The sequence below is a fragment of the Musca domestica genome, unplaced genomic scaffold (genome assembly GCF_030504385.1).
Source record: "Musca domestica strain aabys unplaced genomic scaffold, Musca_domestica.polishedcontigs.V.1.1 11, whole genome shotgun sequence".
Classification (NCBI taxonomy): Eukaryota; Metazoa; Arthropoda; class Insecta; order Diptera; family Muscidae; genus Musca; species Musca domestica.
Genome location: NW_026712133.1, coordinates 18671885 through 18696526, shown reverse-complemented (window position 1 = coordinate 18696526; position 24642 = coordinate 18671885). Strand labels below are relative to the sequence as shown.

Below are 24642 nucleotides of genomic sequence, written 5' to 3'. Positions count from 1 at the left end.
GATTTGTCTGTATAGGTCCACAATATTGTATATCACCCCAATATATCGGTACCTTACAATATTCGGTATTCTTAAGGTTTTAACAGGATTTTTAATAGATTTAATTTTTTGGAAAACTTCCTTAATCGTTCGAAATTGTAACTCCTCGAAATTCTCATGTCAGACTCAACAAAGTATATATATATATATATTCTTGATCAGCGTGAAATTCTAAGACGATTTAGCCATGTCCGTCTGTCTGTCTGTTATAATCACGCTATCTTTCGAACGAATTGATATAGAAGGCTAAAATTTTGCACAAATATATATTTCAGTAGGCAGGTTAAGTTCGTAAAAGGGCCATGTAGATCCACGTTATCATATAGCCCCCATATATTGGTACCTCCCAATATTCGGTATTTTGACGATTTTAGCGACATTATTAACCGGAATTGTTTCGAATTTGCTATTTGAAGTTCGTAATGGATACTACAGCCTAAGACAGAGAATCGTCTTTGCAGGTCCACGTCTTCGTATAACCCCCATATAACGGTACCTCCCTATATTCGGTATTTTGACGAGTTTAGATACAATACCCACCGAAATTGTTTGAGACGCGTATTTGAAGTTCATAATGGATGCTACAGTCTATGGCAGAAAATTGTCTATGCTGGTTCAGGTCTTCGCACAGCTCCGATATAACGCTACCTCCCTATATACGATATTTTAATGATTTTAGCTACATTATTCACCGTTTATTTCAAGTTTCGAATTTGAATATGGTAATGACTTATGACAAACAATGCCCATGTAGGTCCACGTTGTCGTATAGACACCAATATAACGGCTATATTCGGTATTTTTAAAATTTTAACAGAATTTTTTAACGATTTTATTTCCAAATTTGTTTCAAATGGTGGATAATGATAACAATGTTCTAATTAAAACTTTCATTTAAAATAAATACAAAGAATTAAAATTTTCCCAAATAAAGGCAAATACTATTTCAACACCTAGCTATAATTATAAACTAATGCTCACAGAGAAATGCAGCTGTTTGAATTAAATTTTTCACAACTCATTCAATTGCACAGAGGAAGGAATGCAAAGGAAAATGTATGCACGTATGTGAAAGGTAAATTTTCTGAAAACCATCATTTCATTTTGTGTTAATATGCAGCAGAGGAGCAGCGCCTCATATCCATATCATAGATCATTTATATGGCAGAGTTACCCAAGCACATGAGAGAAAAATAAACTTTGATTTTTTTTTTTTTTGTTTGTTTTTGTCAGAAATGAAAAACAAACATGAAAACTAAAAGTAATTTTCACCTTCATCCATAAATGAGGAATAGTGAAATTCAATTATGGCTGCATAATTAGCTAGCAGTTCATTTGCATCACCATCATCATCATCAGCTATTAAACTCCTGCCGTCGAAATGCAGGCGCATAGAATCTTTTCAACAACCAATTTTTTGCTCCATTTCCCCATTACCATTATCGACTAATTTTGAATGCGATTAGCAGTAGTAGTCTTTTGTGTTCGGCGTTCGTTTTCGATACAAATCAATGGTTGTGGTTGCCTCACTTGCTGGCTGTTCGTTCGTATTTAATAGCATATCAAGTCCTTTTTGTGCAATTCGTGACTGACTTTGTTTTGACGGCTAATTAGCAGGTCCAAGTCTTCATAAGCCCCCATATATCAGTACCTCCCTATATTCGCTATTTTGATGACTTTAGCGACCATTTTTTTAACCGGAATTGTTTCAAATTCCGTATTTGAAATTACTCATGGGTACCATAGTCTGAGACAGAAAATTGTCTATGCAGGTCGAAGTCTTCGTATATCGGTACTTCCCTATATTAAAATTTTTTCCGGAATTGTTTCAAATTTAGTATTTAGTAAAAAAGTAAAAAAGATGTAAGTTCGGCCGATCCGAACTTTGAATACCCTTCACAATTTGGAACGAATTTGACAATTCTCAAAAACAATAAAATCCGTTAAAAATTCTGTTAAAATCTAAACAATACCGAATGTAGCTGTTACATTAGGGTTTATAGGACGACATGGACCTGCGTAGGCAACTTTTGTCATAAGCCATTGCAATATTCAACTGCGAAACTTGAAAAAAAAATTCGGTGAATAATGTCGCTTAAATCATAAAAATACCGAATATAGGGGGGTACTTTTATATGGGGGCTATACCAAAACGTAGAGCTGCACAGACAATTTTCTGTCATAGGCTGTAGTATCCATTACAAACTTCAAATACAAAATTTAAAACAATTCCGGTGAATAATGTATCTGATATCATCAAAATACCGAATATCGGGAGGTACCGTTATATGGGGGCTATACGAAGACGTGAACCTTCACAGACAATTTTCTGTCATAGGCTGTAGTATCCATTACGAACTTTAAATACCAAATCTGAAACAGTTCCGGTGAATAATGTCGCTAAAATCATCAAAACGCCTAATATCGGGAGGTACCATTTTATGGGGGCTATACGAAGACAATCTCCTGTTATAGGCTGTAGCACCCATTACGAACATCAAATACCTAATTTGAAAGAATTCTGCTGAATATTGTCGCTTAAATCGTCAAAATACCAAATTTCGGGATGTACCGTTGTATGGGGGCTATACCTAAACGTAGACCTTCATGGCTTATTTTCAATACCAAAAGTCCTGCAGAGATAATATACATTTGAGAAAAATATTATCAATCTACTTAAATTCGTTCGGAAGCTAGTGTGATTTCCACAGACGGACAGTCGGACGGACATCGCTAAATCGACATAGAATTTTATGCTGATCAATAATATATATACTTTGTGGGGTCTAAAATGTATATTTCGAGGTGTTACAAACGGAATGACAAACTTGATATGCCCTCCATACTATGGTGGAGGGTATAAAAGGAACTAAAGGGTTGCTTCGCTTGGCCGAAAGTGGTGAACTACTGAATTGGGTTGAGAAAACATTTGTTTTCCAGCAGTTTGTAGACAAACAAAATGATCGTATTTACTTTCCAAAGAGGTCAGCTGAAAATGTGGACCTTCGGTTGGACACCAGAACTCAAACACCGCCCATGGTGATGGTGTGGGCCGCCATAACAGCCGATGGTCGCACTCCGCTCGTATTAATCGACCGTGGCATAGAATAAATGTCGAAAATTATCGCGAAAATATTCTGGAGGGTGTATTAAAGCTTTGGGCACGCAAACAATTTGGCCGCAGACCTTGGGCATTCCAACAGGACTCAGCACCATCGCACTCAGCACGCGCCACCCAAGAATGGTTACAAAATGAGGTTCCTCGCTTCATTTCCAGCGCACAATGGCCACCAAAATCTCCGGATACCAATCCGTTGTACAATTGTGTCTGGAGGATTTTGGGAAGCAAGGTTGTTATAAAAAAATACCAAAGTGTCGATCACCTCAAGCAAGCACTTCGCGGGGAATGGGCCCAAATAAAGCAGAGCAACATTAGGGCTGCGTGTGACGGTTTTATTGGCCGTTTGAAGGCCATTATTCGTGCCAAAGGTGTCCAATTCGAACAAATCTAAATTTATTCTAAAATTTGATGCTATTTCCGACATTTTTTGCTTTTTCAATAAAATAAAAAAAAAAAATGTAAAAATAATGGCGTTTGACTTTGTTGCAGTTTTTTTATCTCACCCTGTATTTTTAGCTCAACCTTCATAATGTATTGAAATTTAGTCGCACAGTGTAATCATTATTTCGCTGAGGCCCGTTTTAAGTAGCCATAGAGTATAAAAGGGATCGTCTTAAGGAATCTACTGATTACTTGCCCTTTTAAACTCTTACCAATTTTTTTATACCTCTCCTTAACGTAACTTAACCTTTATTGGTATTCATATTAAGTTTTGGATTTTGACAACACAGTACACATCCCAACCCACATATACATGCCAAATATTGAAATAAAATTACGGAGGAAGCAAGAACAGTATAATGTTAATTATTTCACATGCATTAGTGATGCCTTCCACAGCTATCAAATAAGTTGGTATACATATATGGAGGGCTCACTGCTATACCGAACCAAGTCATGAAAAATAAAAAATGGCGAAATTAGTGCCAATGTTCCCGTATATGGAAACTCTGTTTACCCTGTAAAGCACAATGTCAAAAAGTGTTTCGTTCCAAAGATGACAGTAAAAAGCCTAAGTCAACGACTGTCATTTTTGACTTTTTTCAAAGCAAAAAAAACCAGTAAGGAAAGCTCAAAAGTCGGGCGGGGCCGACTATATGATACCCTACACCACTATGCATATTTAGTAGAGCTCTCGTAAAAAGGTTTATACAGGGCATTTCAGAGCTCTATGAGATATTTGGTACAAAATCAAAATCTATCTAATTCTATCGTGCATTTTACGAACTATAGCTATCTCTGAACCGGGTTTCTCCAAATTTTACGTATTATCTTCTAGACTGGTGATTTGGGCTGATATTGACCATTTAGTGCACATTTAACCCGAAATCGGATGAAGATACATATGAGAGCTATATCCAAATCTGAACCGATTTCGATAAAATTTAAAACAGCTATTCCTGTGCTCCATCTAATACCTGGTACCAAATATCACCGTTGTGGAGTGAATATTACGAATGTATGGGACTAAATCTCTAAATCGGATGAAACATATATATGGTTGCTATATCTATATCTGAACCGATTTTCACTAAATTTGATATACTTGCTTCTAGGCTGAATTTGGTCCGATGTACTAAAATTCAGTCCATTTGGGCTTATATCGGCCATTTGGTGCACAATTAACCCGAAATCGGATGAAGATATATATGGGAGCTATATCTAAATTTGATCCGATTCTCACCAATTTCAATAGGGTTCGTCCTTGGGCCAAAAAAATATTGTTTGGAAAATTTCATCTCAATCGGATAATAAATGCGACCTGCATTTTGTTCACAAGAATACATGGACAGACGGACGGACGGACGGACAGACGGACTGACATGCATAAATTTGTTGTATTTGCTTTAAGGCTAATCTTGGTCACATGTGCCAAAATTCGGGCCATTTGGGCTGATATTGGCCATTTGGTGCACATTTAACCCGAAATCGGATGAAGATATATATGGGAGCTATATCCAAATCTGAACCGATTTCGATAAAATTACAAACAGCTATTCCTGGGCTGTATCTTATATCTGGTACCAAATATCATTCTTGTGGAGTGCATACTACGAATGTGAGAGGCTTAAACACCAAATCGGATGAAAGATATATATGGGAGCTATAGCTATATCTGAACCGATTTTCTTCAAATTTGATATACTTGCTTCTAGGCCGAACTCGGTTGGGTGTGCCAAAATTCAGGTAATTTGGACTGATAGTGGACATTTGGTGCACATTTAACCCGAAATCGGATGAATATATATATGGGAGCTATAGCTGTTTCTGAACCGATTTTCTCCAAATTTGTTGTATTTGTTTTAAGGCTAATATCGGTCACATGTACCAAAATTCGGGCCATTTGGGCTGATATTGGCCATTTGGTGGTCAATGAACCCGACATCGGTTGAAGATATATATGGGAGCTATATCCAAATCTGAACCGATTTCGATAAAATTTAAAACAGCTATTTCTGTGCTCCATCTAATAACTGGTACCAAATATCACGATTGTGGAGTGCATAGTAGGAATGTTAGGGACTTAAAGATCAAATCGGATGAAAGATATATATGGGAGCTATAGCTATATCTGAACCGATTTTCTCCAAATTTGATATACTTGCTTGTAGGCCGAACTCGGTTGGGTGTGCCAAAATTCAGGTAATTTGGACTGATAGTGGACATTTGGTGCACATTTAACCCGAAATCGGATGAATATTTTTGGGAGCTATAGCTGTTTCTGAACCGATTTTCTCCAAATTTATTGTATTTGCTTTAAGGCTAATCTCGGTCACATGTGCCAAAATTCGGGCCATTTGGGCTGATATTGGCCATTTGGTGCACATTTAACCCGAAATCGGATGAAGATATATATGGGAGCTATATCCAAATCTGAACCGATTTCGATAAAATTACAAACAGCTATTTCTGGGCTGTATCTTATATCTGGTACCAAATATCATTCTTGTGGAGTGCATATTACGAATGTGAGAGGCTTAAACACCAAATCGGATGAAAGATATATATTGGAGCTATAGCTATATCTGAACCGATTTTCTCCAAATTTGATATACTTGCTTCTAGGCCGAACTCGGTTGGGTGTGCCAAAATTCAGGTAATTTGGACTGATAGTGGACATTTGGTGCACATTTATCCCGAAATCGGATGAATATATATATGGGAGCTATAGCTGTTTCTGAACCGATTTTCTCCAAATTTGTTGTATTTGCTTTAAGGCTAATCTCGGTCACATGTGCCAAAATTCGGGCCATTTGGGCTGATATTGGCCATTTGGTGCACATTTAACCCGAAATCGGATGAAGATATATATGGGAGCTATATCTAAATTTGATCCGATTCTCACCAATTTCAATAGGGTTCGTCCTTGGGCCAAAAAAATATTGTTTGGAAAATTTCATCTCAATCGGATAATAAATGCGACCTGCATTTTGTTCACAAGAATACATGGACAGACGGACGGACGGACGGACAGACGGACAGACGGACTGACATGCATAAATCGACTCAGAAAGTGATTCTATGAAGGTTCTCAAAAGTAACTATGTGTCTATCTCGTTTCCTTCTCCATGTTACAAACAAATGCACAAAGACATAATACCCTACACCACATAGTGGTAAGGGTATTATGTCTTTGTGCATTTGTTTGTAACATGGAGAAGGAAACGAGATAGACCCATAGTTACTTTTGAGAACCTTCATGGAATCACTTTCTGAGTCGATTTATGCATGTCCGTCCGTCTGTCCGTCCGTCCGTCCGTCCGTCTGTCCATGTATTCTTGTGAACAAAATGCAGGTCGCATTTATTATCCGATTGAGATGAAATTTTCCAAACAAAATTTTTTTGGCCCAAGGACGAACCCTATTGAAATTGGTGAGAATCGGATCAAATTTAGATATAGCTCCCATATATATCTTCATCCGATTTCGGGTTAAATGTGCACCAAATGTCCTCTATCAGTCCAAATTACCTGAATTTTGGCACACCCAACCGAGTTCGGCCTAGAAGCAAGTATATCAAATTTGGAGAAAATCGGTTCAGATATAGCTATAGCTCCCATATATATCTTTCATCCGATTTGATCTTTAAGTCCCTCACATTCCTACTATGCACTCCACAACCGCGATATTTGGTACCAGGTATTAGATGGAGCACAGAAATAGCTGTTTTAAATTTTATCGAAATCGGTTCAGATTTGGATATAGCTCCCATATATATCTTCATCCGATTTCGGGTTAAATGTGCACCAAATGTCCACTATCAGTCCAAATTACCTGAATTTTGGCACAAACAACCGAGTTCGGCCTAGAAGCAAGTTTATCAAATTTGGAGAAAATCGGTTCAGATATAGCTATAGCTCCCATATATATCTTTCATCCGATTTGATCTTTAAGTCCCTCATATTCCTACTATGCACTCCACAACCGTGATATTTGTTACCAGGTATTAGATGGAGCACAGAAATAGCTGTTTTAAATTTTATCGAAATCGGTTCAGATTTGGATATAGCTCCCATATATATCTTCATCCGATTTCGGGTGATTGACCACCAAATGGCCGTAATAGCATCAATTTTGGCAAATCCGACCGAAACCAGCTTAGAAGCAAGTACACCAATTTTAGTAAAAATCGGTGCAGATATAGCTATAGCTCCCATATATATCTTTCATCCGATTTGGTCTTTAAGTCTCTCACATTCGTAATATGCACTCCACAGAAATGATATTTGGTACCAGATATCAGATAAAGCCCAAAAACAGTTGATTTTAATTCTATTAAAATCTGTTCCGATTTGGATATGCCTCCCATATATATCTTCATCCGATTTCGTGTTAATTGTGCACCAAATGGCCAATATCAGCCCAAATCACCTTAATTTTCGTACATAAGACCGAATTCAGTCTAGAAGCTAATACGTCAAATTTAGAGAAACCCGGTTCAGAGATAGCTATAGTTCGTAAAATGCACGATAGGATTAGATAGATTTTGATTTTGTACCAAATATCTCATAGAGCTCTGAAATGCCTTGTATAAACCTTTTTACGAGAGCTCTACTAAATATGCATAGTGGTGTAGGGTATCATATAGTCGGCCCCGTCCGACTTTTGAGCTTTCCTTACTGGTTCACTTTGAATCAGTACTATTAGTGAGCACGTGTTTATTGTCGTTCAGTTTTCAGCAATATTAAAAAAAATCAGTGTTTTCTATAAATGGATAGTAATAACAGCAGTGCTAGTGATTTTCCAGAAATGAAGATGAGGAATATTTGCCAGCCCCAAAAATGATGAAGACGGAAATGACGATTTTTTATGAGTAAATATTTGTTGAAACCATGGTAAAATTAAGAAGGTAAAGTCATTTCAAATAAGCATATCCATCTCTGCATTTTGTGTAATTTACTCTGTCAAATGTCCCTGCCTAGAAAGCAGGTTCCCATCTCTGATTGGTATGTACAATGGATTTATATAAATATATATTTTGACAATGAGATGTTGTCTAATGCATAACTTTGAAAAAAAAAAACAAGTAAAAAAGCTGTAAGTTCGGCCGCCCGAACTTTGAATACCATGGTAGAAAAAGATAGGTAGACGCATCGACACAGCTGCTGGGACAATGAACTGTCAAACCAATTTTGGAATTGAAAATGTTGAATGAAAAATTACTTAAATTTGCAAAAATTGTTGAAAAACAAGAATTATAATAACCTCCGAATGACGTCGTATAAGAAAACATATTAAAATCTACTTATATTTTAAAGAACATTTAAAAATTTTTGACATATCAATGCTCCTAAGCGTTGATGCATCTACCTGTATTCTTCTGCCATGTTTGAATACCCTCCACCATTTGGTACAAATTTGGCAATTTTCATAAAATTAAAATCCATTAAAAATTTTGTTTAAATCTTAAAAATACCGAATGTAGCCGCATATTAGGGGCGATACGAAGATGTGAACCTGCACAGACAATTTGCAGTCATAGGCTGTAGTATTCATTACGAACTTCAAATACAAAATTTGAAATATTTCCGGTAATAGTACCGCATATCGGGAGATACCGTTATATGGGGCTATACGAAGACGTGGACCTACATGGTCCATTTTCAATACCAAAAGTCCTGCAGACATAATGCACATTTGAGTAAATTTTTATCAACTTACTTCATTTCGTTTGGATGCTAGAGTGATTTCCACAGACGGACAGCCGGACGCTAAATAGAATAGAATTTTATGCTGATCAAGATCAAGGAATTACAAACGTAATATACCCTCCATACTATGGTGAAGGGTATAAAAATGTAAACATATAATTGCATGAATTTACCCTCTTATTTCTACCATAGTTGAAACTTTTAATTATCCTTTGTCCTCGTTAACATTAATTTATTTTTTTTTAAATGAATTTATTTTATTTTCCTAAAAATCACAATGATTATCAATTACAATAGAAGCACCCGCAGCCAAACCAAGACATGACTTAAAATAAAACTCCGAAACTAGTGGGAAATTAATCGCTAAAGTTTACTATATTTAGCCATATAATGAACACTTTATTTTATTTTTTTGACTTGGTTCGCTTTAGCTGTGAAACCTTGAAATTTTATTCATAGTAATAATGAACTAAAGTAAACTTTTTTGTTTTTGAATATTTTTTTAGTAATATATTTAAATTATTTTTATTTTAAATTAATATCATTAATTAATTTTGAATATAGACATTTACATTTTCTTTTGGTAGACTAAAATATTCCTTCCAGAAATTAATGACAGTGCATCTACTTTACCTCTAAATATCTTCGAATTATGTTTTTATGACTTAGTTCGGTATAGCTGTGAGCCCTTCATATGTGTTTGGGCACACGTTCTACATACATATATGATTGTGAATATTTACTTAAGACAAATTTAATGTAATTGCGGCAAACTAAAATGATTAAAAATGCAATAAGAACACCACACCTTATGTTTTCTTAGCAACACTTTGACGTTTGACGTTTGAAGTGTGTTAAATGTGTTTTCAAAGGAGCGAGGTAAAACTGTATTAGATTGATTTGAATTTAATGATGTATGAAATTGTTGCGGATTTAATGATGAAAATGAATGACAGAGGTTTGAAAATTGTATTTACAAAATCTTAAGCATTTTTTTCAAATTATTCCCACTAAATTAACTTAAATATAGTATTTGTTGAGTATTATTTTTAAACGAAGTAAGAACGAGTTCGGAAATGGGAAATATAGGTCAAAATATACCATCTTCTCACATCGTAATATTTACATAAGATTTAGGTCAGTTGTGAGAATGGCCAATATTTGTAAGAGTTTGGCCAAGTGCGAAATTTATTGGACCACTACCTCGAATTCCTTCCCCACAAAAGATCGAACTTTTAAATACTATCGTAATATGGGAATTTCACGTCTGATTTTCTTCAAATTTAGGGTAATGTACAGAAAATCATACGTAATTATCATAAACGATCATCATTCAATACAACAAAAACCGCAACGAAAAGTCAAAAGTCGGGCGGGGGAATACACCCCATAATCCACTCCATTTAGGCTGATATTAGCCATTATTTGTACAATAAATCTGAAATCGGGTTAAGGATATATATTGGAGCTATATCCAAATCTTAGCAGTCCTCAATAACATTTGGCAAAGGTATTTTCGAGCTTTATAAGATATCTGGTACAAATATCATTGATGTCGAATGCATATTACGAATGTGAGTGACTTAAACACAAAATCGGATGAAATATATATAAGGGAGCTATAGCTATATCTGAACCGATTTTCTCCACATTTAATGTACTTGCTTCTTGGAGGGCGTCTGGGTTTACAGAAAACGGGTGGACATTTGGTTGTTTCGATATACTGAAACAAAGTCAAACGCCATAATTTTTACATTTTTTATTTTTAAATTTTATTGAATGAAAGCAAAAAATGTCGGAAATAGCATCAAATTTTAGAAAAAGTTTATATGTGGTCGAATTGGTTACCTTTGGCACGAGTTATGGCCTTCAAAGGGCCAATGAAACCCTCACACGCTGCCCGAATGTTGCTCTGCGGTATTTTTATCTCATTTTGCAACCATTCTTGGGTGGCGCGTACTGAATGCAAGGGTGCTGAGTCCTGTTTGAATGTCCAAGGCCTGCGGCCAAAATGTTTGCGTGGCCAAGGCTTTAATACACCCTCCAGAATATTTTCGCGATAATATTCGCCATTTATTCCGATGCCAAGGTCGAAACAACTCTTTAGCTCTTTTGAGTCTGTTTTCTTTCTGTTGCGATGTAAGTTCTTGCAGTTATTGGAATTTCAATGGCTTTACCCCGAGCTCATTTTTTAATATTTGCCGAATGTTTATGTTTAGTTCACGAGCGATATGCTTAGTTCACGAGCCTTTTTTCGGCCACTTTTCGAACCATTTCTGCTAATGTTAGTGTTTTCTTCCGTCCACTTCCTTGTCGTCGGGGTACGCTATCACGGTAACGAGTGATGGTACGAGACACAAATGATTTAATGACATTTAAATTTTGGAGTGCTCTAGCGATAGCCACTTGTGGTTTTCCAGCCAAATATAAAGAAATCCCACTATCACGCTTCAATTCCATTTCGAATAACTTTTTTCCTGGAAAATTCTCACCAATATGCTTTAGTACGCCTGTAAACAATATAATGAGCTGTCACTGGAATAATTTTAACAGCAGTCGGCTTAGAAATGGCAGTAGTCTGAAATTGATTGCAGTTTTTTTCATCTCACCCTGTATTTATACTGAATTTCTGAGACCTTCAACTATTTAAAATTTTGACCCCTTGTTGGAGAGGGCCGATATATCGCATTTCCTCACTCGATCATTTGTTTGTAGAACTATTACATTATGCCAAGTGTGATAATAATCGGATACTATCTTCGAGAACCAAATGTATTCCAATATTGGCCTCTGTTAATATTCATATCTGGCTTAAGTTTTCAAATGTAGATAAACGATCGTTCCAGGGATCTGGTAACGATTAATCCCAGTTGACGTAATAAATCTGTTATGCTAATACCTTAAGCATAGAGGCAATAATAGTCTTCATCTATAAGTTAAGAATAAATTTATTTGGAGGCTAGGGATTCAGTCTGTTTTCATACATAAGTGTCTTAAATTAATAGCCACGACTGCCGTAACCGCCTTGCTGACCGCGACCACCGTGCTGGCCATGTTGACCTTGTCCTCCAAAGCCACCATGCTGACCTTGGCCTTGTTGTCCTCCGAAACTACCATGTTGACCATGTTGGCCATGTTGGCCTTGCTGACCTCCAAAACCACCATGTTGACCCTGCTGTCCTCCTAAACCACCTTGGTGGCCATGTTTACCATGTCCCTGTTGTCCACCGAATCCGGCACCTTGCTGGGCACCGAAGCCACCTTGTTGTCCATGGCCCTGTTGTCCGCCATATCCTCCACCACGCTGGGCCACAGCCAGAGCGAACAAGGCGCAGAAAACAATCATCTACACCAAAGTGAAAAAAAAAAATATTAAGGAATTCGCCTCTGAAATTAATTTTCGTTTTTGTGACTTACAAAGAATTTTGCCATTTTAGTTGATTTAATAGAAACTTGAAGATTTCTTTAGTAATAACTTTATAGTTTGCTTAGTAATTTGTTTATAATGTCAAAAACATAAATATTAGCTGTTTTTATACATTTTGAAAAAATAGAATCAAATAAAAATAAATAATCAAAATAATAAAATTTGGTTTGGATTCCAAGTATTATAGGTTATGGACTTCTTATCGCCTCACAAGCTGCTGACCTCTAAACCGCACAATCATTTCTTTTTTTTCGAAATTTTATGATGTGTTTGTTTTGAAACGTTTGCGGTTAAATTATGAAGATTAAATTTAACACAAAATTTTGTTGGACCCAATCTTGAGCAATTCCCAGAAGCTTGAATCACATTATTTAGCTACGCACTTAAATCTTTGGGAGACAAACAATCACATCAAAACATAAACAATACACAAATTATGAGTATCAAAGATGGGATTTGCCGCGATTTGGAAACAAAATAACAAAACAAATAAAAGGGGTGTTGTATCCAGCCGGTTTGAATGAGATTATCAAAGATGCCTAACATGTGCCAACGATTAATTGAACATTTGTACTACACGAACTTGATATGGACAAAAGTTCTGAAGTGCGTAATATAGACTGGACATTTAATAATTTACGCTATGTAATGTACTGAAATACTATATTTTTTTATTTTTTTTTTATCGCTTCTTCGAATTTATTTGAAAAACAATAGTAAAATTATTCAAAGTCATATTTTATACAAAAGTAAAATAATATTTTTGGCCGTTTTGAAAAAGAAAATTGTTATTGTCATTTTTAAGAGCTAAAAAAAAAAAAATGTATATATATATATATATATATATATATATATATATATATATATATATATATATATATATATATATATATATAATAATAATAATAATAATAATAATAATAATTATTATTATTATTATTATTATTATTATTATTATTATTATTATTATTATTATTATTATTATTATTATTATTATTATTATTATTATTATTATTATTATTATTATTATTATTATTATTATTATTATTATTATTATTATTATTATTATTATTATTATTATTATTATTATTATTATTATTATTATTACTATATATAATAATGTAATAATAATAATAATAATAATAATAATAATAATAATAATAATAATAATAATAATAATAATAATAATAATAATAATAATAAATAAATAAATAAAAATAATAATTATAATAATAATAATAATAAAAATAATAATAATAAAAAATAAATAAAATTCGTTGCAAATATTAATGTTTGAAGATTATTTCATGCAAATGTTCACCCCGGCAGTCTCAAATGCTTCATCCGTTTAATACAATTTTGGCATACCATTTCTAACCTTTCATTCGGAATATTACATGTGGTTTCCGTTGGAATTGCATTTTTCGAATTTGGAAAGGTGGAATTCTACTCGGTTTGTGCTCACTTGTGCCTTTAAATTTTTATTCGATATCTCTTACCAAATTCGATATTGGAAAAATATTAACTGCACAAATGAGCACAATCCGTGTACAATTCAACATAACTTTACCAAACCTCAACCTGGGCTTTTGCGAAAAGTTAATCGCAAGCATTTTTCGTGCATAAAATTTGAAAATTTTAAAGCCCTGACAAATTTTACTGGAGAACTTTAATCATTTTTTTTATACCCTCCACCAAAAAAGGTATGGAGGGTATATTAAGTTTGTCATTCCGTTTGTAACTCATCGAAATAATCATTTTAGACCCAACAAAGTATATATATTCTTGATCAGCGTAAAATTCTAAGACGATTTAGCCCTGTCCGTCCGTCTGTCCGTCTGTCCGTCTGTTGTAATCACGCTACAGTCTAAACGAATTAAGATAGGAAGCTAAAATTTTGCACAGATCTCTCTTTTGTCTGCAGGCAGGTCAAGTTCGAAGATGGGCTATATCGGTCCACGATATCGTATAGCCCCCATATAACGGTACCCCCCGATATTCGGTATTTTGATGATTTTACCCACATTTTTCATCGGAATTGTCTGAAAATCCACACAAGGAGTTCCTTGTGGGTACTTTATACCTCGGCAGAGAATTGTTCATATAGGTCCACAATATCGTATAGCCCCCATATAACGGTACCCCCCGATATTCGGTATTTTGATGATTTTACCCACATTTTTGAACGGAATTGTCTGAAAATCCACACAAGGAGTTCCTTGTGGGTTCTTTATACCTCGGCAGAGAATTATCTATATAGGTTCACAATATCGTATAGCCCCCATATAACGGTACCCCCCGATATTGGTATTTTGATGATTTTACCCACATTTTTCAACGGAATTGTCTGAAAATCCACACAAGGAGTTCCTTGTGGGTACCTTATACCTCGGCAGAGAATTATCAATATAGGTCCACAATATCGTATAGCCCCCATATAACGGTACCCCCCGATATTCGGTATTTTGATGATTTTACCCACATTTTTCATCGGAATTGTCTGAAAATCCACACAAGGAGTTCCTTGTGGGTACTTTATACCTCGGCAGAGAATTGTTCATATAGGTCCACAATATCGTATAGCCCCCATGTAACGGTACGATATTCGGTATTTTGATGATTTTACCCACATTTTTGAACGGAATTGTCTGAAAATCCACACAAGGAGTTCCTTGTGGGTTCTTTATACCTCGGCAGAGAATTATCTATATAGGTTCACAATATCGTATAGCCCCCATATAACGGTGCCCCCCGATATTGGTATTTTGATGATTTTACCCACATTTTTCAACGGAATTGTCTGAAAATCCACACAAGGAGTTCCTTGTGGGTACCTTATACCTCGGCAGAGAATTATCAATATAGGTCCACAATATCGTATAGCCCCCATATAACGGTACCCCCCGATATTCGGTATTTTGATGATTTTACCCACATTTTTCAACGGAATTGTCTGAAAATCCACACAAGGAGTTCCTTGTGGGTACTTTATACCTCGGCAGAGAATTGTCCATATAGGTCCACAATATCGTATAGCCCCCATATAACGGTACCCCCCGATATTCGGTATTTTGATGATTTTACCCACATTTTTGAACGGAATTGTCTGAAAATCCACACAAGGAGTTCCTTGTGGGTTCTTTATACCTCGGCAGAGAATTATCTATATAGGTCCACAATATCGTATAGCCCCCATATAACGGTACCCCCACGGTATTCGGTATTTTGCTGATTTTACCCACATTTTTTAACGGAATTGTCTGAAAATCCACACAAGGAGTTCCTTGTGGGTACTTTATACCTCGGCAGAGAATTGTCCATATAGGTCCACGATCTCGTATAGCCCCCATGTAACGGTACCCCCCGATATTCGGTATTTTGATGATTTTACCCACATTTTTCATTTTTCATTTTTTTTTCCTTGTGGGTACTTTATACCTCGGCAGAGAATTATCTATATAGGTCAACAATATCGTACAGCCCCCATATAACGGTACCCCCGATATTTGGTATTTTGATGATTTTACCCACATTTTTCAACGGAATTGTCTGAAAATCCACAAAAGGAGTCCCTTGTGGGCATTTTACCTCCTCAAAATGAAGTGTCTATATAAGTCCACGATATCGTATATCCCCCATATAACTGTAACCTCCGATATTCGGTATTTTGATGATGTTAGCCGCGCTTTTCAATGGAATTGTCTTAAAATCAACACAAGTAGTTCCTTGTGAGTACTTCACCCCCTGAGAGAGAATTGTCTATACAGGTCCACGATATCGTATATCCCCCATATAACGGTACCTCCCTATATTCGGTATTTTATGATTTGACCCACACTTTTCATCGGAATTGTCTGAAAATCCACACAAGAAGTTCCTTGTGGGTACTTTATACCTCGGCAGAGAATTATCTATATAGATCCACGATATTGTATAGCCCTCATATAACGGTACCCCCGATATTCGGTATTTTGATGTTTTTAGCCATGTTTTTCAACGGAATGGTCACAAGGGGTTCTTTGTACACAAGGGGTTCTTTGTGAGCACTTTACACACCGACAGAGAATTCTCTATATAGGTTAACGATAACGTATAGCTCCCATATAACGGTACCCCGCGATATTCGGTATTTTGATGATTTTAGCCACATTTTCCAATCGTATTGTCTGAAAATCCACACACGGAGTTCCTTGTGAGTACTTTACACGCAGACATAGATTTGTCTTTATAGGTCCACAATATCGTATATCTCCCCATATATCGGCACCTTCCTATATTAGATATTTTAAAGATTTTAAAAGAATTTTTATTGGATTTTATTTTTTTGAAAATTTTCTAATTCGTTCCATATGGTGGAGGGTATTCAAAGTTCGGCCCGGCCGAACTTACTGCTTTTTTACTTGTTTTCAAATCCACTCGGAATATCCAACACCCCGAATCGACTGTTGTATAGTGTGTAGTGTATATTTGCAGCGAAGTTGGAAGATATAAAAGCTGGAAAATAAAAAAAAAAAAACGAAATTAAAAAAGTTTTTAAATAATGTTGAGTTTTCGATATTCTTTCGTTCAGAGACAAAACATTGTACAATACACAAAATAATTACTGAAAAAATCGACTAGATTTTTAGGGTAGAACTATAAGTAGGAGACACATGTTGTTAGTGTTTTGAAATATTACATCGCAATGTTACATAAGTAGAGTTACAAAGCTAGAACGAATATCCAAAACACTGCTTTATCTGACACCTTTGGACTAAGAGCCACCCAATCAATATTCTAGCTTCATCCGTTTCGTCTTGGCGTAAGTTGATAATTTTTATACCCTTCACCATATATAATATGGAGGGTATATTAAGTTTATATTTTTACATATGTTTTTGACCCGTTCGTCTGTCCTTCTGTACCTCCGTTGTAATCACGCTACAGTCAAAATGAATAAAGAAAGGAAGCTAAAATTTTGCACAGATTAGTCTTTTGTCTGCAGGTAGGTCAAGTTCGAAGATGGCTATATCGGTCCACGATATCGTATAGCCCCCATACAACGATATCCTCCGATATTTGGTATTTTGACGATTGTAGCCAAATTTTTTAATGAACTTGTCTGAGAATCCACCTCCCTATATTCGGTATTTTGATGACTTTAGCTTCATTTTCAATGGAATTGTCTAAAAATTCATACTACGATATCGTATAGCCCACATAAAACAGTTCCCCCGATATTCGATATTTTGAAGAATTTAGGGACATTATTCATCAGGGTTGCTTCAAATTTCGTATGTAGAATTCGTAATACATACTACAGCCTATGACAAAAACTTGCGTATGCAGGCCCACGTCTTCGTATAGGCCCCATATATCAGTTTCTCCTTATTTTCGGTATTTTGATCATTTTAGGTACAATATTCACCGAAATTGTTTGAAATTTCGTGGTTTGAAATTGCTAGCAGGTATTACAGCCTGAAAATTATCTATGCAGCTCCAAGTCTGTCTATAGCCCCGATATAACGATACCTCCCTATTCTCGGTATTTGGATGAGTTTAGCTACATTATTCACGGGATTTTTGTTTCAAGTTTCAAGTTTAAAATTTGAATATTGTAATGTCATATGACAATAGGATTCTATGCATGTCCACGTCTTCGTATAGATCCCTAAATAATGGCTATATTCAGTATTTTTTAAATTTTAACAGAAATTTATATTTATAAAAACAACAATAATGGGATTAAGCCTGAACATTTCGCAACAATAAAATACTATGGTATCCCGAAGAAACAAACCAACACTGTTCTTTTAACAGAATTGGCAATGAATTTCCAAATTCGTTCCAAATGGTGGAGCGTATTCAAGGTTTGGCCCGGCCGAACTTACTGCTTTTTTACTTGGTGTGTTTTACGAACAGAGAGAACATTTAATGAAAGGTATTTATACACTATGTGTTTGGGGGTATTATAAGTTTGATTGGGCCAAAAATTATGTAACACTGTGAAATATTGGTTTCCCACATAGGAAAGTATATATGGATCTACCTATCTCGCCGAGCTGAGTCGATCTAGCTATGTATGTTCGTCCGTCCGTCTGTCCATGTTAATTTGTAATCACTCTACAGGTCGCAATTATGGTCCGATCTTCACGAAATTTAGTATGGAGGGGGGTCTAGGGTCAGAACAGATTTTGTATTTGCTCTACAGGTAGCAATTATAGACCAATCGACACATAACATGGGGCTAGAGCTTAGGGCTGAGCTGAAGTCTTTCAATTTTGAGGGTCATCGGGTAATATTTACTGGGTGAAACAGACCATAACATTTGTGTTAAATAAAAGTCAAATATTCCATTAAACCGCGAATATTTTTAATACCGGCGAAATCACAAATAGACGGAAAAATCAATTCTGATCGTTACGTATATGCCGATAGTAAATATATCGGATATATATAGCGAAATATATACAATGTGTATATACAAAGGAAGGGAATGTTTGTTAAAATTCTTATATCTCAAGAATGGCTGGACCGATTTTGACAAATGTTGTCAATTCAGAATGCCCTCTTGGCATAAAAGGATAAAATCTGAAAAAAATCGCATAAAATATGGCAACAATGATGTTAATATAGATTTTGTAGTCTTTTGCCATTTTTTTATTTTTTCATATTTTTTATCGCATGCGATTTTTCATTTTGACTGTAATATTTTTTTTTTATTTTTTATTATTATTTTATATTGAAGTGAATATTTTGTAATATTTTTTCACCTACCAACACAGGTCAGGGTTATTATATAAAGATTGCTGTTATCGTCCGATCCTCACGAAAATTGTCACAAGGGTAGGGTTAGGCTCAGAAGGGCTAGGCCTATTGCTTTCAAAGATGTCAAAGATTTTGGGGTTGAAATGAACCAAGAACTAAACATGTTGCTGATTTAGCAGCCATTATGAAGGTCACAAATAGAAACCATAGAACACGAGATCTCACATGAAGTTAGAGTTAAGGATTGCCGGAAGAAAGGACCACTACTTTTTTGTAAAAAAAATACCAGCATTATTTACAGGCGATATCCAAAATATACAAAAGGCGAACTTCTGGGTTTTTTTTTCGTTGACGAATATAGCCAAATATCGTAAACAATCAAATCATATAGATGAGTCTAAATTTGGAGATACAGAGAGGCCTCTTGCTTCTGGAGGTTCAATTGAACCAAAAGCAGAAAAATTTCCTGATCACACAATTGAAACCAATCGACAAGGAATTTAGCATGAGAATAGATTTAAGGTCAGGAAAGAGATCTAGCATTTTGGATGACCATTGGATTATATTTAGCTGTATAATGGACCACAACAACTAACAGCACCATGGAGTGCGTAAAAATTTGTCCATTGGGCTGTGATCTATGACAGAATTTCAAAAGCGAAATCTTCCAAAATGGATTTGGACATAAGGCGGCTTCTAACATATTGTAGTGTTGTAGGGTATCACATGGTCGGCCCGCACGACTATAGCCTTTGTATACTTGTTTTTTTCCATTAAAAATGTGCTACACATATTATAGAACTCAATTAAATCAAAAGTCTACATATTTTAAATACTATTTTTGTTTTATTATACATCATATTCCCAGTCTTAATCACATATCGAATTCATACGTTTGTATGTGGTAATTATCTAATAACCGTGTTGGCGATAACCTCCATGACCTTGTTGGCCACCAAAACCGACACCATGTTGTCCACCATAACCGCCACCTTGGGAACCGACACCATGTTGTCCACCATAACCGCCACCTTGGGAACCGACACCATGTTGTCCACCATAACCGCCACCTTGGGAACCGACACCATGTTGTCCACCATGACCGCCGTGGGAACCACCAAAACCGGAATTATGGCCGTGACCATGACCATGGCCCTGTTGACCACCAAAACCGCCTTGTTGGCCACCGAAACCAGAGCTGTGACCGCCATAACCACCTTGTTGGCCTCCATAGCCTGAACTGTGTCCACCATGACCACCGACACCGTGGCCACCACCAACGCCAGCACCATGACCACCGCCATAACCACCATCATTATGGCCACCATAACCGCGTGGTCGTGCCATGGCATAGGCAAACAATGCACACAGAACAATAACCTAATTTATTAATGAGAATGAAAAAATAAAATAATAAATTAAATAGTAAAATATAAAGAAAATATAAATAAATTAATAATAAAACCAGTAAAGAAAGTCTTAAAGTCGGGCGGGCCGACTTTATGATACCCTACACCACTTTTTATGGGAGAATTCAATCATACACACTATGATTATAATTATAATTTAAAATTCAAAAGACAAAATATGCCGAAGCATTTGTATCCTTTAAATTCGGTCTTAAATTGCCCTTTTGATATATATGGAGCTATATCAAATCTGAACCGATCTCGATAAAATTTAGCTGTAATTGATATATTTCCCCAAATAATGTTGTTACAAAGTGCATATTACCGCTGCGGATGACTAAAGTACCAAATCGGATGAACAATATATATTGGAGCTATAGCTATATCTGAACCGATTTCGATCAAATTTTGCATACTTATTTTCAAGTTATATGTGCGAAATTCCATATTATTCGGGCTGATATTACACGTTTGGTGAACAATAAAAGGCAAATCGGACGAAGATATATATGGGAGCTATATCTAAATTTTTACCGATTATCTACAATTTCAATAGAGTTTTTCCTTGGGCCAAACAAATGATTTATGCAAATTTTCATCTGGATCGGGTAATAAATGCGAACTGTACTTTGTTCACAAAAATGCATGGACAGACGGACGTCCTGACGGACAGATGGACGGACGGACGGACATGCATAAATCGACGCAGAATGTGATTCTATGCAGATCATCAAAAGGAACTATGGGCCTATCTCGTTTCCTTTTGCCTGTTACAAACAAATGCACAAAGACATAATACCCTGACCACCTTGTAGGGTAGGGTATAAAAATATAAGAAATTAATAATTTCACATTTTCTTTCCACTTACAAATAACTTTGCCATCATAAGCTCGGACTTTTACGTTTGAATTCAAATCGGATACTGTTTTGAAAATTTCGAATTTGTCTACATTTATAGAAATATTCAGCTGGTTTAATACATTATTTTTAAAATTAATCTGGCTTTTTGATAATTTCAATATCAACCACAGCTGACCGGGGCTCTTATCAAGTCACCAAATGTTTACACAGAATAATGATGATGACAGTGACACACATTTGAAACCACTCATGGGTTTCTCATATTCTTCATAATGATGATGGTGACGATGATGATAGTGATAATGATGATTGAATTACGCATGCAACAACAAAATCAATGTCGATTATTTACATCATTTGAAATTGTTAGTCTTGTTTATTTCAAATTGCTTGTATAGAAAACAGAACAAAGTAAATGTTTTGAATTTGAAATGCGAGTTTAATCTTTTTTCAGACATCCAATTCTAATGAATAATCCGATTAAGAAAAAAAATATGTGGCAGCGATAATGTTTTTGAAATTTTAATTAATTCTCGTTAATAACCTAACACAATTACATATTGTAAATTTAAATTCTATATCTCTGTAAGGGTATTATGCCTTTGTGCATTTGGTTGTAACTTGGAGAAAGAAGCGAGATAGAGCGATAGTTACTTTTGAGGATCTTCATAGAATCCCTTTCTAAGTCGATTTATGCATGTCAGTCAGTGACTCTCTCCGACCGTCTGTACATGTATTCTTGTGAACATTTTCCAAACAAGAACGAACTCTATTGAAACTGGTTATAATCGCATCAGATTTAGATACACTTTCCATATATCTTAAACCGATTTCAGGTTAATTGAGCACTAAATGGCCAGCATAAGTCCAAATGACCTGAATTTTGGCACATCAAACCGAATCAAATGTGGAGAAAATCGTTTCAGATATAGCTAGAGCTCCCATGTACAGAAAAAACTGCATCCAGAATAAATGACGAATATTATTTATATATATATATACACATTATTTAGGTCCGATACGAAGTGGACAATATTGACCCATTCTTTCCAAACCCACTCCATAGAGGGTCAAGAGTTTTAAAATTCATTACAGAAGTCAAAATATTTTAAATTAATCGAACATTGAGGGTATACATCTGTCGGCAAAACAAACGTATACTTTTTTACTTGTTTTATTAACATAAAAACTAAATATTTTCCAAAAATCGGACGACATTGTGTTGTAGAGTATAAAAATGTGGCTAGAAACAATCTGTACGAAAACATGAACCTGCATAGACAATTATCTGCCTGAGAGGACAGCAGCTATTGCAAACTCTAAATACCAAATTAAAAACCAGTAAAGACAGCCTTAAAATCGGGCGGGACCGACTTTATGATACCCTACACCACTTTGCTAATTTTGGAGAACTCCGCATAACAATTAAAAGTTTTTATGGGAGAATTCGATCATACACGCTATGATTATAATTATAATTTAAAGTTCAAAGGACTAAATATGCCGAAGCATTTGTATCTTTTAAATTCGGACTTGTATTGCCCATTTGGTGCACAATTAATTTGAAATCGGATAAAAATATATATGGGAGCTATATCCAAATCGGAACCCATCTCGATAAAATTTGGCAAAAATATTTCTGAGCTGTATTTGATATACTTCCCTGAATATCGTTGTTACGGACGGTACATTACGGCTGTGGGTAACAAATATGACAAATCGGATGAAAAGTATATATGGGAGCTATAGCTATATCTGAACCGATCTTCGCCAAATTTGACATACTAGCTTCTAGACTCAATTCGGTCGTAAGTGCCAAATTTCAAAGTAAATCGGACAAAGTTATATATGGGAGCTATATCCAAATCAGAACCGATCTCAATAAAATTTAGCAAATATATTTCTGAGCTGAATTTGATATATTTCCCCAAATATTGTTGTTGCATAGTGCATATTACGGCGGCGGTGGACAAAAATAACAAATCGGATGAACAATATATATGGGAGCTATAGCTATATCTGAACCGATTTCGATCAAATTTGGCATACTTGTTTTCAGGTCCAATCTGATCGTACGGACAAAATTCCATACTATTCGGACTGATATTACAAGTTTGTGCACAATAAGAGGCAAATCGGATGAAGATATATATGGGAGCTATATCTAAATTTTGACCGATTATCTCCAATTTCAATAGGGTTCGTCCTTGGGCCAAACAAATGACTTGTGCAAAATTTCATCTGGATAGGGCAATAAATGCGAACTGTACTTTTTTTACAAAAATACATGCGTAGACGGACAGACGGACGGACGGACGGACATGCATAAATCGACTCAGAATGTGATTCTATGCAGATCATCAAAAGGATCTATGGGTCTATCTCGTTTCCTTTTGCCTGTTACAAACAAATGCACAAAGACATTATACCCTGGCCACCTTGTGGTGTAGGGTATAAAAAAGTTAGAAAATGTGTCTAAAATCATCCAAACACCGAATATCAGGTAGTACTGTTATATGGGATAATCTGCATATTTTTTGTAAGGATTCTATTCAATTCGGTTGAAAAATATGACTTAAACTTTAAATATACCTTAAGTGGGGTGGTACAATTATTTGGAGTCTATAAAAAATCGTGAAAATTCTTAGAACATAAAATGCACTTGAGTAACGTTTTGTCCACCTACATCAGTCCGGTCAAATGGGCAGACAGTTCGAATAGAGTTAATCGACATAAAATCTTAAGCGGATCGAGGATATATGTTCCGGATTTACAAACATTGAGATTAGAAACGGATCTAATCTTTCTCCGTAATCCCTTAATCTATTGTTAAGTATTTTATTAGTCTTTTGGTTTAAATTTATCCTTGCACTCCTTTTTGTTTA

At 35.5% G+C, this 24642-nt stretch overlaps 3 protein-coding genes across 3 annotated transcripts in view; 1 reads left to right on the top strand and 2 right to left on the bottom strand.

The window, feature by feature from the left end:
- The window catches only part of LOC101891098 (uncharacterized), a 185693-nt gene that overhangs the window by 127376 nt on the left and 33675 nt on the right, over window positions 1-24642 (top strand). The window lies entirely within an intron of this gene.
- On the bottom strand, window positions 12243-12887 carry LOC131800367 (uncharacterized). The gene is made up of 2 exons (XM_059131919.1): window positions 12730-12887; window positions 12243-12658 (listed from the first exon to the last, which is right to left on the bottom strand). Exons 1-2 carry the CDS (start codon window positions 12742-12744, stop codon window positions 12311-12313), a joined length of 363 nt encoding a protein of 120 aa, XP_058987902.1. The 5' UTR covers window positions 12745-12887; the 3' UTR covers window positions 12243-12310.
- LOC131800481 (uncharacterized) lies at window positions 20313-21907 on the bottom strand. The gene is made up of 2 exons (XM_059131915.1): window positions 21765-21907; window positions 20313-20866 (listed from the first exon to the last, which is right to left on the bottom strand). Exons 1-2 carry the CDS (start codon window positions 21780-21782, stop codon window positions 20399-20401), a joined length of 486 nt encoding a protein of 161 aa, XP_058987898.1. The 5' UTR covers window positions 21783-21907; the 3' UTR covers window positions 20313-20398.